Source organism: Acomys russatus, chromosome 10 (genome assembly GCF_903995435.1).
Source record: "Acomys russatus chromosome 10, mAcoRus1.1, whole genome shotgun sequence".
In the NCBI taxonomy this organism is placed as follows: Eukaryota; Metazoa; Chordata; class Mammalia; order Rodentia; family Muridae; genus Acomys; species Acomys russatus.
Window position 1 is genome coordinate 4,261,434 of NC_067146.1, and position 15,916 is coordinate 4,277,349.

At 44.4% G+C, this 15,916-nt stretch overlaps 1 protein-coding gene across 1 annotated transcript in view; it reads left to right on the forward strand.

Moving 5' to 3' along the window:
- The first annotated feature begins 7,152 nt into the window (after nucleotides 1–7,152).
- Zc3hav1 (zinc finger CCCH-type containing, antiviral 1) overlaps nucleotides 7,153–15,916 on the forward strand; it is a 51,570-nt gene continuing 42,806 nt past the window's right edge. Inside the window, exon 1 of the mRNA XM_051151718.1 lies at nucleotides 7,153–7,613. Coding sequence (XP_051007675.1) covers nucleotides 7,306–7,613 — 308 coding nt within the window. The 5' untranslated portion in view covers nucleotides 7,153–7,305. The remainder of the gene's footprint in view (nucleotides 7,614–15,916) is intronic.

The following is a 15,916-nucleotide window of genomic DNA, read 5'->3' on the forward strand; positions in this document are numbered from 1 at the left end:
TGAGGGATTTTTGGAGATGGTGTGGGGAAGGAACATTACTTTTTGCTGTTGGGACATTGGCTGAGGAAGGTGGTCAGCTGGGTGCTTTCTCTGCCTCTCTGAGCTAGCAGGCTTTCATCCCAACATCTGGCTCCTCAGTCTTTATCGGCGAAATTGAAAATTTGAGATGTTGTTAAGAAACAATAGAACTAAACTAGACTGTTTATTTTAAAGATGTTAATTTCAGAATCAAAGGCAGGAAATATGTTGCATCGGGGAAGGGATTTTTGCCTTTGTTTCAACAGGAGAATAAAAGCTGTGGATTCCTTCAAACTTAATTAAGATTAGATTTGACTTGGGGAGACATCCTGAAAATACATATATTTTTTCAAGACAGGGTTTCTTTGTGTAACAGTCCTGACTGTCCTGGATTCATTTTTGTAGACCAAGCTGGCCTCGAACTTCCAGCAATCTGCCTGCCTCTGCCTCCTGAGTGCTGGGATTAAAAGCGTGCACCACTACACCTGGCCATCCTGAAAATCTTGACTGCAGACATGAAGGAAGAAACCAAGAAGAACAACAAAACAAGGTAGCATGAATTGGGAACAGCTCTGAGACTGCTTGAGACATCTCTCTGCATAGCCAATAAATCTCGATGGCTATAGAGTCCTCAGCACTTATCACGACATCCTTTTACATGGCATAAATGAAAATTGATAATATAATTTGGTATTCAGTCCAAATTGGCTTAAAGAAAGACAGATGCCTTTTACCAGCTTGAACACAGAGCAGAGAAGCATTCATAGCTAAATTGTGCACAAGTCACATTCCTTATGTATGTTAATGAAAAGTATTTATTACCTTTAAAAGTTTATATGTTTACAGAACAAAGGGACCAGACACCAAAGAAGACAAGACAATTAGCCAAGATGATCCAACCTCACAGACTGCCTCAGTGGCTGCTTCCTCAAAATCTGCATCCAGAACAACTTCTACATGGCTAGCTGAGATCATCCAACCTCACAGACTGTTCCAGGCAAGACTTGAGTTAAGCCCTGCCATTTCTCATCACAGAGAGAGTGGACAACAAACGACACAGCTAGCTCTCCTAGGACTTGGTCATTTTCCCAATTTTCAAGAAAACTTCACCCCAAGAAGCAAGAAGCAATTTTTAAGAGAAGGGATGGGGTGGGTGGTTTTTGGTCCTTGGATGGGTGATGGATGTTTGTAGTCATTAAAGGGGGTTAGTTGCAAGTTGTTAATGGTCTAGGTCCAGGAGGAAACAAATTAAAGGTTAGATTCAGGGATTTCTTTCTCTCTTTCTTTTTTGTTCCTCTATTCTTCTTTCTCTCCTATGTAGTGTGAAGAGGAAAGGGGTGGCGGGGGGAGAAAGAATAAAAATAAAAATGGGGGAAACATAGGAATGATAAGATGAAAGGGTAGATTATTGAATCTACTTTTAGACTAGTGAGCATCAACAAGCCAAATATTTTTACATTGATCTAGATTATTGTGTTGTAGGCTCAGTTTTCTTATCAATTATTTTTTTTATTATGAACTTATTAAACGAGCCTACCTCCCTAACAACCCAACTAACCCAAACAATTGGAAAAAGATATTAAAGAACACTATAATGAAACCTTAAGGATATGAGTTCTGAGGAATGATTCTCCGGGCAGCAGACCAGCAATTCCACCAAAGTTGCTGCTGGGATTTGGTACCTCAGCCTCAAGCTGGAACCTCAAGCCTCAGCTGGAGTCCAAAGCCTTGAAACTTTCCCTGGAGAAGTTCTTTTTGGGAGCCTCTTGAAGTGCAGGGATGAACAGCCAAAGACCAAGTCCCAAACAAAGCCTACTCTCTCCTGTTTTGGATATATATATATATGTTTTAAGGTCTACAAAGGTATTTATTGGTTGATAAATGTAAGTTATGATAGAAAGTGATTTAAATATAGAACTTTGAACTCTATTATCTATCTATCTATCTATCAAGATAGGATAAATAGTAGATTGCTTTCTCCAAGGTTGCCAAATACAGATGGACTGGACATTATGAATGTACTTTTTTTTGTTTGTTTTTTGAGACAGGATTTCTCTGTATAATAGCCCTGACTATCCTGGAACTCTTTTTGTAGACCAGGCTGGCCTAGAACTCACAGAGATCCATCTGGCTCTGGCTCTGCCTCCCAAGTGCTGGGATTACAGGTGTGAGTCACCATGCTTGGCTAAGAATGTAATTCTTACCTGATAATTTTCATAATTGTTCAAATTGTATATTGTTTACTAATGAAGAGAAAGAGCCTTTTATTGGACTAAAAGGAGGCGATGCTGGAGGATGTTTGGTGCACTGTATATTCAAATGCTGCTTTATACACCCAGAGATCTGGTTGCAGTCCGGAGATATTGTAATTTAGGTAAAGCATCTCCTGTTGTGTAAAAATTGTTCTCCATCACCCTTTGATTGGTTAATAAAGAGCTAAACAGCCAATTGCTGGACAGGAGAGGAAAAGGTGAGGATGTGCCAGATGGAGGAGGTTTGCCATGAGAGTTGTCGCTTTGAGGACACAGACGAAGCAGGAGCTGCAAGATTGAGACTAAGATGGGAGGTAACAGGCCATGCAGTTGGGAAGTAGACCAGTGTCAGGATGATTTGGGTTACTTTAGACTGAGGTAACTGAGAATCTGCCTAAATCGACTATCAATAAATATAAAGGCCTCTGTATCACTGTTTGAGAGCAAAGGAATACATTAGAAAAGCCCTTATTTTCACTTCTGGCCAAACAAACAAACACAAACAAACAAACAAACAAACAAACAGCAGTCCATTCATGAAGACATACGTCTAACCAGCAGCCTAAGGCAGCCAACATAAGGTCATAATCATCATTAAGTCCTGGTCTGCTATTAAGTTCCTGTGCTCTTATCAGAAACAAAAAACAACAAACAAACAATACTTCCAGGTTAGCAAGATGACCCTGGGTAAGAGCTATTCAGAAAAGAACATCACCAGTATACTTAAGAAATAATTCTGGCAGCATCTTTGCTGTGTAATCTCCCACCTGGCTAAGCAATGAGACTTGTAGTGTCCTGTCTCTGTTTAAATGTTTAAAGTGTAACCTGGGGCTGGGATGAAAGAGATTTAAGGGTGGCAGTGTATGAGAAATGGATAAGCCCAAGGTGTATGTAAATTAGTAAAAATCTTATGTTTAAGGCCAAGTTTTCCTTGGGCATTAGCCCCAGCCAGACAAACACTATTAAAGAGTGTTTTCTTCATCTCTTAAGTGTTTGGAGTGACTTCTTACTGGAAAAGGCATTTTATTTCTAATACACTGCCTCATTCCCACCAACAGCCCACTGAGGCAAGAAGTGTGCCTCCATCTATCTGGCCCTTTCTGTACTTTTAACTCTGTCATTAGCTCCCTCCCAAGAAACTCAACTGTGACAGTTTTCAAAATGCCCTAAAATCCCAGCATTCGGGAGGCAGAAACAGGAAGATCTATGCCTTTGAGGCCACCCTAATTTACACAAGGAGTTCCAGGACAGCCAAGACCACACAGAAAGAATCTATTAAAAAAAAAAAAAAATTCTAGCTAGGCGCAGTGGCATATGCCTGTAATCCCAGCACTCTGGGAAGCAGAGGCAGGAGGATCAGATCCCTGTGAGTTTGAGGTCAGCCTGGTCTACAAAGCGAGTCCAAGACAGGCAAGGCTACACAGAGAAACCCTGTCTTGTTTTGAAAAACAAAACGAAGCAAGACAAAAGACCCTAAATGTGTCCTTTGTCCCTTCTTTCCACAACTTAAAGTGCTCTTTTAGTTATGTATCTATACCTCCTTCCTTCCTTTTTTCTTTCTTTTCTTATTTTTGTTTTTGTTTTTTGAGACAGGGTTTCTCTGTGTAGCTTTGGCTGTCCTCGACTCACTTTGTAGACCAGGCTGGCCTCGAACTCACAGATATCTGCCTGCCTCAGCCTCCTGAGTGCTGGGATTAAAGGCATGTGCCACCACTGCCGGTTTAAAATTTATTTTTATCGTACGTGTGTTTGCCTGTTGTACTGCTTGTGGAGGCCAGACCATGATGGTGTGGTTTGAACCCCTATAAGGTGCTGGGAACTAAACCAAGATTCTCCTCAAGAGCAGCAAATGTTCTTAACTGCTGAGCCATCTCTCTAGCCCCCATGACTGAGGTAATCATTATTGGGATTGGTTATTTTTGAGAGCAAAGGGCTGAAACAGTAAGACTCCTTTCACCACTCCTAATACCTTAAGCATGTTCCGTTAGGAATATGTTTAAGGATCCCAAAGAAAGGCGTATTATTCCACCTGAAGAGTAAAGACAAGCTTTATTCTTGATCAAGAGGGTGTCCTCGGATGAGCAAACAGACAGAGGTGGGAGGCCTACATGGCTCTCCTCCTCCTCCTCCCCTCCCTCCCTCTCTCCTCCTTTTCCTCCTTCATCTTTTTTGAGGCAGAGTCTTTGTAGCCCTGGCAGTTCTGGGACTCTTTTTGTGGAGGAGGCTGGGCTGGCCTCGAATGCAAAGAGATCTGCTTGCTTTTGCCTCTGGAGTGCTGGGGTTAAAGGTGTGTGCTGGTAGCCTGGCTAATTGGCTCTTATTCTAACTCAGGTAGGTGGTGACTGAAGTCATACACACACACACACACACACACACACACACACACACACACACACACACACACACACACACACACACCATGCTAGCTAAGGTCCTACCTCACAGTCTTATTTGATTGTCTAGTCTTAAAGGAAATGCCAGCAAAAAAAAAAAAAAAAAAAAAAAAAAAAAAAAAAAAAAAAAAAATGAAGGAAAAGACGAAGGAGTTGTGTGTTTTGTTTTGTTTAGTATTTACATAAAAGTCTTTCTTACAAAGTGGGGGTGATAAAAAAATCTTTTAATTACTTGTCCTAAACATAAGTTTATAGTATTTGATAGAAAAGACTCATACTTAACATTTCTTATATTCCATTTGCCCAGTCCCTCAACCATTCATAGGAGTGACTTGACTAGTTCTTATGCCCTAGGGGGAAGCAACTCCTGTTTACAAAGCTCTCTGAGAGCAGAGACTTTCTTGATTTCGGTGTCTTCAGAGTCACTACTGTAAGAACCACACAGAAGACAGTCAATAAACACATTGATCTTACTTGATTGAATAAGAACTCTCTGAGAACCCGTCAGACAGCAGTTAAGGCCAAATGGATTAAAAGGCAACTACAGAGGCATGAAGCAAGAGTCAACGTGTAGCCAGAGCAGGGCCCAGGCTCGGCTGGTTTTCATACCAAAGAACTCTGCTCCAGCGAGTCAGGGTGAAGGACCAGGAATCAGGACACCCAGAGCGATGACTCTCATTCAAGTCTCAGAAGAATTTGAAAATTTTTATTTCTTAGTAATTTTTCAAATTTTGTAATTACATTTATTCGGAGAGAGATATATTGGAAACGTTTTTGGAGGTAAGAGGGTAATTTGCAGGAGCAAGCTCTCTCAGCATGTGGGGAGGCTCTGGGGGTCAAATTTGAGTCCTAGGTTTTAGCAACTAATGCCTTTTCCTGCTGAATCATCTTCCTGGCCTATAATCCCCCTGCCTCAGGCTCCCAAGTGCTGATATTACAGGCATACAATCACCATGCCAAGCTTTCAATATTATTTTAATGTGTGTGTATGTGCGCGTGTGTGTGTGCTGTGTGTTTGTATGTTTGTGTATGTGAGTGTGTATGTGTGTGTGTGTGTGTGTGTGTGTGTGTGTGTGTGTGCAGGCATCCTCTTACACTCTTTTACTCCTGCACCATGTCTGCAGATTTTATTTAAAAAAATTTTTTTTTCTGCAGATTTTAAAGAAAGGTTTATTTCCTATCTGATCAGTGACCCTATCCGTTCATTTCATTTTGGAGTGCTAAAAAGAAAGCCCTTTCCCTTTCCCAATTTGGGTCTAGTGTTTAGTGGCCTGCAAATTAGCTGAGACTATAAATGAAGGAAACAAACGACAATTGTCCCAAATAAAAGTTTTTTCTTCTTTCTTTTCTTCCTTCCTTCCTTTTTCCTTAGCCATGAATATGGCAATGAGTGGTAGTTTCTTTCCCTATAGTTTTATGTTTTTTCCCCTCCCTTTTCATTTATTTATTCATTTAATCACTTTACAGCCTCCTCCTTCCTTTCCTCCCAGTCCCACCCCGCCCCCGGACACACACACACACGTACGCACACACGTACGCATGCACAAACCCCCCTATATGTTTTCCTCCCACACCAAAAGTTTTTAAGTCTTAATTTAACGAGAAGGGGGCGGAACGCCGGGCAAGTTGTGTGTTTCACTGCGAGAGTCTGGAAGGATACACGGGGCTTTTTAATGCTAATGACTTGGAGCAGCTGAATCTTCTGGAATCTCCCTGGGGACCTGGATGGCTCTTTAATGTCGTCAGCTTTTGCTTCCCTCAGAGGAAAATCTAGCTACTATTTCTTTCTGCCTCTACTGTATCTCAAAGGGTTTATCTTAAAATCACCCACATGTCAATTGGGGGCGGAGGGTAACTGGGGATATTTTAAGCAATTGTTTTGGGGCACCAAAATTGGCAATTTTGTTTAAGAAGGCCAGAACCGATCAAAGAGTGGGTCTTCAAACAGCCCTGGGAGAATAACAATCACCGCCCTCTGAGAGGGACTCCGCAGCGCGTAGAAAGTAGAAAGTGCGTAGCACCTAGACCAGTGCGCAATCAGGCGCGGAGACCGATGTTTGAGAACCTCGGTCTTCCGAGCTCCACCTGTTCGTTCAAGTTATTTCCTCAAGTGCGGAGTTCGGATACTGTCCACGTCCAGGAGTGCTTAAGAAGATGGACAACGCCGGCAAAGCGCCACGCTTGCAGGAAGCGCTCACCAGGGTCAGCTCTTTCCGGGGCTGGGTGGAGCGGACTTGAAGAGGCCTCCAGTGGCCCCCCAGGATGCGTCACTCGCCCCAGGCTTATCAGAACTCCACCCGAGCCTCACGGACATCTTTACTTCCTCTCTTCCCCGTAGCAGTCTAGCGGCCCGTGCTTGAGGACAATCTCACATCTAGCCTGGAACCGACGGTGCCGCCGCGCAACAGACCTGCCCGCGTCGCGTCGCTTTCTTCTCGCTCGCTCTCCGGTGCCGCCGCTGACTTCAAATCTGACCCCAGGACCCGCCGGGTGAGGTCCGGCCTCGCGACGCCACAGCCAGAGTTGGAAAGCGAAACCGCCCTCGTCTGCAAACGGCACCGCCCGCGTCCGCCCCTGGGGCCGCCCGTAAGTTTCGATTCTCGGTGAAGCGGACTCCCGCGCGGCGGCAGCCATAGCGAGCCATGGCCGACCCCGGAGTGTGCTGTTTCATCACCAAGATCCTATGCGCCCATGGGGGCCGCATGACCCTGGAGGAACTGCTGGGTGAGATCAGTCTCCCCGAGGCGCAGCTCTGGGAGCTGCTGGAGACGGCGGGACCCGATCGCTTCGTGCTGTTGGAGACCGGAGGCAAGGCCGGGATCACTCGCTCAGTGGTGGCCACCACTCGAGCCCGCGTCTGCCGTCGCAAGTACTGCCAGAGACCGTGCGACAGCTTGCACCTCTGCAAGCTCAACCTGCTGGGCCGGTGCCACTATGCACAGTCCCAGAAGTGAGTCCCCTGGGGGTGGGGAAGGTTCTTTGCCTGCCCGGCTGGGGCTACTTCCTCGGGGAGGCCGAGCGAGACTAGATGTCGCTCCCTACGCTCCCTTCTCTCTCTCTCTCTCTCTCTCTCTCTCTCTCTCTCTCTCTCTCTCTCTCTCTCTCTCCCTCCCTCCCTCCCTCTCTCCCTCTCTCCCTCCTTCCCTCCCTCCCTCCCTCCTTCCCCTCCTCCACCCCCTCTCTATTCCTCTAGGCCAGTGGTTCTCAACCTTCCTAATGCTGAGACCCTTTAATATAATCCCTTAGGTTGTGGTGACCACCCCTCAACCATAAAATTATTTTCGTTACTACTTTATAACTGTAACTTTGCTACTGGTATGAAACGTAATGCAAACATCAGTGTTTTCCGATGGTCTTAGGCGAGCCCTCTGGGTCGTTGGACCTTCAAGTTGAAAGGCGCTGGCCAAAGCGTTATTGCAGATTCAGCACCTACTAGAACCCTAGTTAAAGTACTTTTGGGCCAACCAGAGTTTGGAAAGGTTGCAGACAGATCTTTTCCTCCTTGCTACCTTGGTACCCCGGGGTGTTGTGATCGCCTCAGAATCGTAGCCGTGCTGTGCACTCTCCCGTGTCTCCGGTGCACCGGTGGGGGTGGGGGTGGGGAGCGCTGCAACTCTCCACTCCTGGACTCCCCAAATTCCCCTTGTCTCTTGTCTAGCGACAGGTTGCGCCACCTGGCCAGATTACGGAAGATGTACATGGTCTCCCAGCCGCCTTCTCTTGTGTGCGTGGTGGCTCCCACAGTGACCCACCCCTTCTTGCGACCCGCTCCCTCAAATTGCATGAAATAATGTACTTTAACTTCTCAAGCAGCTGCTTCTTTCTGTTCCCACTTCGTCCTTATTTTATTTTATTTTTTGTTTCCTAAATGCAGGCTTGACTCCAAGGCTTGAATCGAGCCTTCTATTTAACAGTCTTCCACATTTCTTCACGAGCGCAATCACTTGCTTGGGTTCACTTGTCATATCTACCGAAAAAGGTTCCAAAAACACACCTCTCCTGCTCAGGCCTGTAGTATGAACCCAGCGTCTCCATCCAGGGTCTGAGGAACCAGTGTCGGCCCCCATGGCTCAAATTCCCCTTCAAGCAGGCCCTTCGACTTCGCGTCAGGTTGTGTTATTTCTAAGCCCTTCTTCTGCCCTTCCCGTGTTGCAGAAGTAATGAACAGTTGGTCTTTGTGAAGGTGGTGGGACTTAGGACCCGGACTAGGGCCTGTTTCATGCTCGGCAAGCACCCCACTACTGGAGCGGTCAGAAATCTTGTTTTGTTTTGTTTTTCGAGACAGGGTTTCTCTGTGTAGCCTTGGCTGTCCTGGACTCACTTTGTTTGAGGCAGTCTCACCAGCTTGCCCAGGCTGGCCTTGAATTTCGCTCCGTACCCCTTAAACTTGGCGTCCTCCAGTCACTTACTCCCCAAATGGCCGAGATTACAGGTCTGTGCCGCCAGGCCTGTATTTCTGCTCACTTATTTCTTCTGGGTAGCACACTTTGCTGCTTCTTAAAACACTGAAATCCCATTGGATACAGCGTGATCATCAACCTTTTTCTTTTTTCTTTTTAAAATCATCTCATTATTTACTAGCAAAATACTCTAGGCACTCACCTCCAGGATGTGTGTGTCAAAACACACAAAGGAGGTGTGTTAAAAAAAAAAAGTAATATTTTAAAAATTGTTTGGAGCAAGAACTCATTTAGTTCATTAAGTGTTTGAAGAAATGCTTCTTTATATAAATAGTTTTATGATGCAACAGTTCGAAAGCCTCTCTGAGCTGCAGGAAGCTGTGTTCAGAAGACACCATCTAAGTGGCTTGCAACTGAAGGAGTCACCAAGGAGGAAGGAAGGGAAGTGGTTAGAGGGAGAAAAGGAAGGAACATTCTAGCACTGTCCTGAGCAGCAGCAGGTTAGAATGCGTTGCGATTCTTCTTCCTGTTGCTGCCTGTTCTGAGAGTTTCTTCAGTAAGTGGCTGCTTTTAGTTAGAAACGTTTCGTTGTTTTTCTACAGTTCTTGGCGTATTGAAAAGTGGAGAGGGCAGATTGCTGAGTCTCTGTGTGCCCATCGTTTTTATTTCAAAATATGGTGTTGGGGATTGGTCTGGTGCACATCACTGGGAGATACGTGAGTGTGTGCTTGTCTGGGCAGCAGCCAGATCTTGGAGTCGGTATTTAGCATTAGAACGCAGAGCACCAGAGCAACTCCCAACAACATGACCTGTCTGTGTCCTGTATTCTCCGTCTCTGTCTCCAACTCCAGTGTTTTATGTTAAAGCAAATTCTGGTGATTATTTACTTCATAACTGTTCAGTATCTCTAATGGGTAAAGGCTATACCTTACTAATATTCTCAATATACAACAATCACTTTTTAAGAAATCTCTCTCTCTCTCTCTCTTGTTCTCTCTCCCTTAAGACAGGGTCTTGCTGTAGTCTAGACTGTTTTAGATTCCCCTTAGGGAGTTCCCCTTGAACTTTTTTTTTTTTTTAAACCAGAGCATTTATTTTATGGCTGAAATCCTCAAGATGAACTGGGTACCACTGCCCGCTTGGGTATAGATGTTGTTCCTTCGCGGAATCCATATCTGAATCTCCAGTAGGCAATTTTTAGACTCCTCATCCGCCCAGTCCCGGTTGTGTTTCATCTCTTAGCTTTGGTGCTCCAGTTATACTTTCTGATGCTAGCATGATAGGGCAGCCACATGTGCCACAGGCGACTTCTGAAGGTGGTCGGCCTTAGAGCCACAGCAGCGGCACAACGTGTGCGTCTTATTGCGATACTTTCCAAAGGATGATGTTCCTTCTGTCATCTTGCTTCTGCTGCTGAGGTCAAAGAGACCAGACTCTCCTTAATCCTCATACCTCCAACCAAGTGCTGGGATTACATGCTTGGCACCACCTTAACAGGTAGATGAGGTGCCAGAGATGGAGCCCAGGCCCTCATGCATGCTGGGAAGCACTTTACCAATGCAGCTATACTCTTCAGCTCTCAACAATTATTTTATTTTATTGGTTTTCTGAGTCAGGGCTTCTCTGTGTGTAGCCCTGGCTGTCCTGGAACTCACTTTGTAGATCAGGTTGGCCTCAAACTCACAGAGATCTGCCTGTCTCTGCCTCCCAAGTGCTGGCATTAAAGGCTTGCGCCACCACGTCCCGCTCAATAATTATTTTATTATCAATTAATTTAGTATTCAAATACTCCTAACTGCTGTAGTAGTCTAACATGTATTTTCACCATTATACCTGGCTAGACTGTGTTTATTTTATTTTATTTTTAATGTGGATGGGTGTTTTACCTGCACATCCACCACTTTCTCATGCTTGCCGTCTTCGGAGGGTGGACAAAATCGGTATACTCCTGTGAGTCACTGTTTAGTGCTGAGAATCGAACCAGGGTCCTCTGGAAGAGCAAGTAGCCAGTGCTCTCAACCCCGGCCATCTTTTCAGCCTCTAGACTCTCTACAAATCTAGGAAAAAAAAAAAAACCAAAACCAAGTATGAGGCCTGGTGTGGTGGCGCATGCCTTTAATCCCAGAACTAGGGAGGCAGAGGCAGGTGGATTACTGTGAGTTTGGGGCCAACCTGGTCTACAATGTGAGTCTAGGACAGCCAAAGGCTACACAGAGAAATCCTGTCTCAAAAAACCAAAAAAAAAAAAAAAAAAAAAAAGAAAAGAAAAAAGAAAAAGAAAAAGAAAAAAAGAACATGTATGTTTTATAGTAGTTTCCCTTTAGCAACTCACAGAATTTTTAAATTTTTTATTTATTTATTATATATACAATGCTCTGCCGGTATGCATGCCTGCAGGACAAGAGAGGGCATCAGATGACATTATAGATGATTGTGAGCCACCATATGGTTGCTGGGAATTGAATTCAGGACCTTCGAAAGAGCAGTCAGTGCTCTTAAGCTCTGGGCCATCTTACAGAATTTTGCCTTCTAAAATTTGTCATACATTAATGACTTTCTCTTGAATCACTGTTTAATAGTGATTAATTAATAATACCCATAATGAAGTACTATATTTCCTTTTTGTGTGTGTGTGATTTTTCGAAACTGAGTTTCTCTGTAGCCCTGGCTGTCCTGTACTCACTTTGTAGACCAGGCTGGCCTCAGACTCACAGTGATCCACCTGCCTCTGCCTCATAGAGTGCTGGGATTAGAGGCGTGCGCCACCACACCCAGCTTTTTCTGGTCTTATAAGTTCTCTGTAGTCCTTTTCTTTATAGATAGAACTTCTCCTCTCTTGGTGTTCCTGCCTTTCCTTTTGTCATGCTTCTGGCTATACATTTTGGTCCACAACAGGGCTTTCCTGGGTAGGCGGTGTATGCTTGTTGGACACTTTTGTTTGCTTTGTTGACGTATTTCCAAGCCAGTAATTCAAGTCCCAGGCACAGTACAGACATGCATTACAGTAGAGATGACAGCTAAGTTAGCCTTCACCGTAGCTCCTGAGAATAAGTACAAGTCCTTCCCTTTTCAAACCTATTTTAACATCATTATTGTTGTTGTTGCTGCTGCTGTTGTGTAGGTGTGCATAGGTGCACAAGTGTGTGTAGGGAATCACATGTGTGCCCTCTGGAGCACATGTGGAGGCCAGGTGCATAGGTGCACAGTGTGTGCAGGGGATCACACGTGTGCCCTCTGGAGCACATGTGGAGGCCAGGTGCATAGGTGCACAGTGTGAGGGGATCACATGTGTGCCCTCTGGAGCACATGTGGAGGCCCGCACAGTTCATCTTGGGGCTGGAGAGGTGGCTCAGCAGTTAAAAGCACTTTCTGCTCTTGTTGGGTTCTGTTTCCAGTATCTATGTGGTAGCTCAGAACCATCTGGAACTCCAGTTTTGTGGGGTCTGACACCCTCTTCTGGCCTCCGCAGGCACCAGGAATGCATGGGGTTCACATACATACATACATGTAGGCAAATTACTCGTGGATAAAATAAAAAATAAGTAAGCCTAAAAATAAAAATCTCATTCTAATCAGATGAAACAAGCATAGAGGTCTTTAGGTTTTTACTGAACTGTTGAAACATAGCAGAGGTGACAAGTCAACCGTATTTGGGTGACTTCTATAGCTTCTCCATTGTCTAATAGCTGTGTGAGGTATGGTCTTTCATTAATCACGCTATTTGCCTTGCTGCTGTGATTTCTGTTGAACCGGTTGGAACAGATTGTCTTAAGGTCATGGTGTTACTATGGTTTTTGTCAACGTGGGTGTTTTCTCTGGGCTGTTTCCTGTTTTTATGGTATTCAGTGCTGAAACCTAGGGTAGGTGTGAGGGCCTGTGAAATGGCTGGTGGGGTCAAAGCGCTTGCCTTGCAAACCTGATGACCTGAGTTCAATTCCCAGATTCCATGGGAATATGGAAGAAGGAAATGAAATCCACAAAATTGTTCTGGTTTCTACACACACACACACACACACACACACACACACTTTGGCATGCATGTGCCCCCATTACACGTTACACACTAGTGCACACACACTACAATAAACAAGATATTTTAAAAGGGAATAAGAACCAGGCCTTGGTGTGCACACATTTAATCCCAGTACTTGGGAGGCAGAGGCAGGCGGATCTCTGAGTTCGAGGCCAGCCTGATCTACTGAGTGAATTCCAGGACAGCCAGGACCACACATAGAAACCCTGTTTGTAAAACTACAAAAACAAAAACAAAAAAGAAAAGAAAAAAAGATGATCTAGAATGACTGTTCCTGTTTTAGTCCCATTCTTTTGCCCGTTTTCAGATCTACAAACCAATGAGTGATTTCAAGGCTAGGGTATTTGTAAGCTCCACATCTGTGGATTCAACCAACGACTGATGGAAAATACGCAGGGGGGAAAGGCTTGGGGCTGTCCTGAATCCTCGATTGCTCTCTAAACAACCCAGCAGAACAAGTATTTACATAGCATTTCCATTGTATCATGTGTTCTACATAATCTCAGGGCGGAAGGGTGTGTCTAGGTGGCATGCAAATGCTGCTCCTTTTACATAAGGAAATCTACCTCGGATTTCAGTGTTGAGGGGGGCCTTGAAATCAGCCTATAGGGTCCCCAAATGATGGCTCGCCTCCTTTCATTTTCTCTTGTTTGCTCAAACATGCTGCTACCCCTGCTCTGTTTGCTATTCTGATTTTGACTTGAGCTCTGGGGTTTTCTGGGTCTTTGTTCTGGTTTCTGCCAAGTTGTATTCATATCCACTTTTAAAAGACTACACAGTACCAAGGCATTATGGCCACTCCAAACCGGAACCTCCCCTTCTCCACACCTGCACTGTACCTGGGGCTCTTGGGCCTGTAAATGTCTCGGTGTTATTTCTAGAGTCTATCTATGCTTCCCTGGGTCTTTCTGTAATGGTTTGTGCAGTCGGATGCATCCCATACCTCAGGCTGTCAGTTCTCTGTGTGTAGGGTGAGCCCAAGAGGAGAAGAAACTGGGGGGGCTGCGGCTGGGGACCAGGGCTACTATCCTCCACTCTGAGACTAAGCAGTTAGAATCCTAAAGTCATAGCTGACTATCCTGGTCAGATCTACAAAGCGAGTCCAGGACAGCCAAGGCTACACAGAGAAACCCTGTCTCAAACAACAACAACAACACTGTTAAATATATAGGCATTTCACATGGGCCCTCATTTACAGCTTTGCTGTAGACCCCACAAATTTTAGAGGTGTACTGTTCTGATTTATTTCAGGCATATAGCTTTGTTTTAAATGCACATACACAGCATGTTTTCTCATTACTAAAATTGAGATTATTTTAAATTTTTTGTCACTAAATCAAGCTCTTGGGTTATTTTGGTTATGTTTCTTTGTGCACACCTTCCCTATAGAACCAGCAATGTGGGCTGGAGAGATGGCTCCGAGGTTAAGAGCACTGTTTGATCTTCCAGAGGTCCTGAATTCAATTCCCAGCCACCACATGGTGGCTCACAACCATCTATAACGTAATCTGATGCCCTCTTCTGGCTTGTAGGTGTGCATGAAGACCACTATATAAATAATAAATAAATAAATCTTTAAAAAAAAAAAACCATGCCGGGCGTGGTGGCGCACGCCTTTAATCCCAGCACTCGGGAGGCAGAGGCAGGCGGATCGCTGTGAGTTCGAGGCCAGCCTGGTCTACAAAGTGAGTCCAGGACAGTCAAGGCTACACAGAGAAACCCTGTCTCAAAAAAAAAAAAAAAAAAAAAAAAAACCATAAAAAAAAAAAAACCAACAATGTAACTTTCCAAACTGAAGTTTTATGGGAAGAGTGTTTGTGGAGTTGGGCGCAATGGCACATTGCTGAGTGCTGAGTTAGAGGCCAGCCTGATCTACACAGCAAGGTCCAGGTCAGACAGCACAGTTAGACCCTGTCTCAAGGAAGAAAAGAAAGGTGTTGTCCAATTTACAATCCGACTAGATAGGAATATTCTTTGTTTTTTGCTTGGTCTCATAACCCCTTTGAAATTTGAGCTGATGGAGGGAATGTAAAATTGTATCTCACTGGCTTTTTGCTATTTATTCATTCATTTTCATTCATTTTATCTATTTGTGGGCAGAGCTTCATGTAGCCTAGGCTAATCTCTGTTCTTTTTTGTTGTTTGTTTCTAAGACAGGGTTTCTCTGTATAGTCTTGGCTGTCCTGGATTCATTTTGTAGTCCAGGCTGGTTTAGAATTTACAGAGATCTGCCTGCCTCTGCCTCCCGAGTGTTGGGATTAAAGGCCTGCGCTTAACCTCCATTCTTTTTTTTTAAACGTTTATTTATTTATTTATTTATTTATTATACAGTGTTCTGCCTCCATGTACACCTGCACACCAGAAGAGGGCATCAGATCACATTATAGATGGTTGTGAGCCACCATGTGGTTGCTGGGAATTGAACTCGGGACCTTTGGAAGAGCAGGCAGCGCTCCTGACCTCTGAGCCATCTCTCCAGCCCCCTTAACCTCCATTCTTAATGAAGTTGAGGACAACCTCCTGTGTCTCACTCAATCACTCGTTTTTGAAGTTTGTTGGACTTGATGCATTTTATTGCCATTCTTCTTCTTTTTTTTAAAAAATCATTTTAGCATAGCATTCTTTTTGTTTGTTTGTTTTTGGCTTTTTTTTTTTGAAACAGGGTTTCTCTGTGTAGCCCTGACTGGCTTAGCCTGCCTCTGCCTCCAGAGTGCTGAGATTAAAGGCCTGAGCCACCACGTGATATTTGTTTTTTTTTGTTTGTAATGGTCTTTATTTTATGTTGTTGTTGGTTTGTTTTGTTTTGTTTTGTGTTTTTTT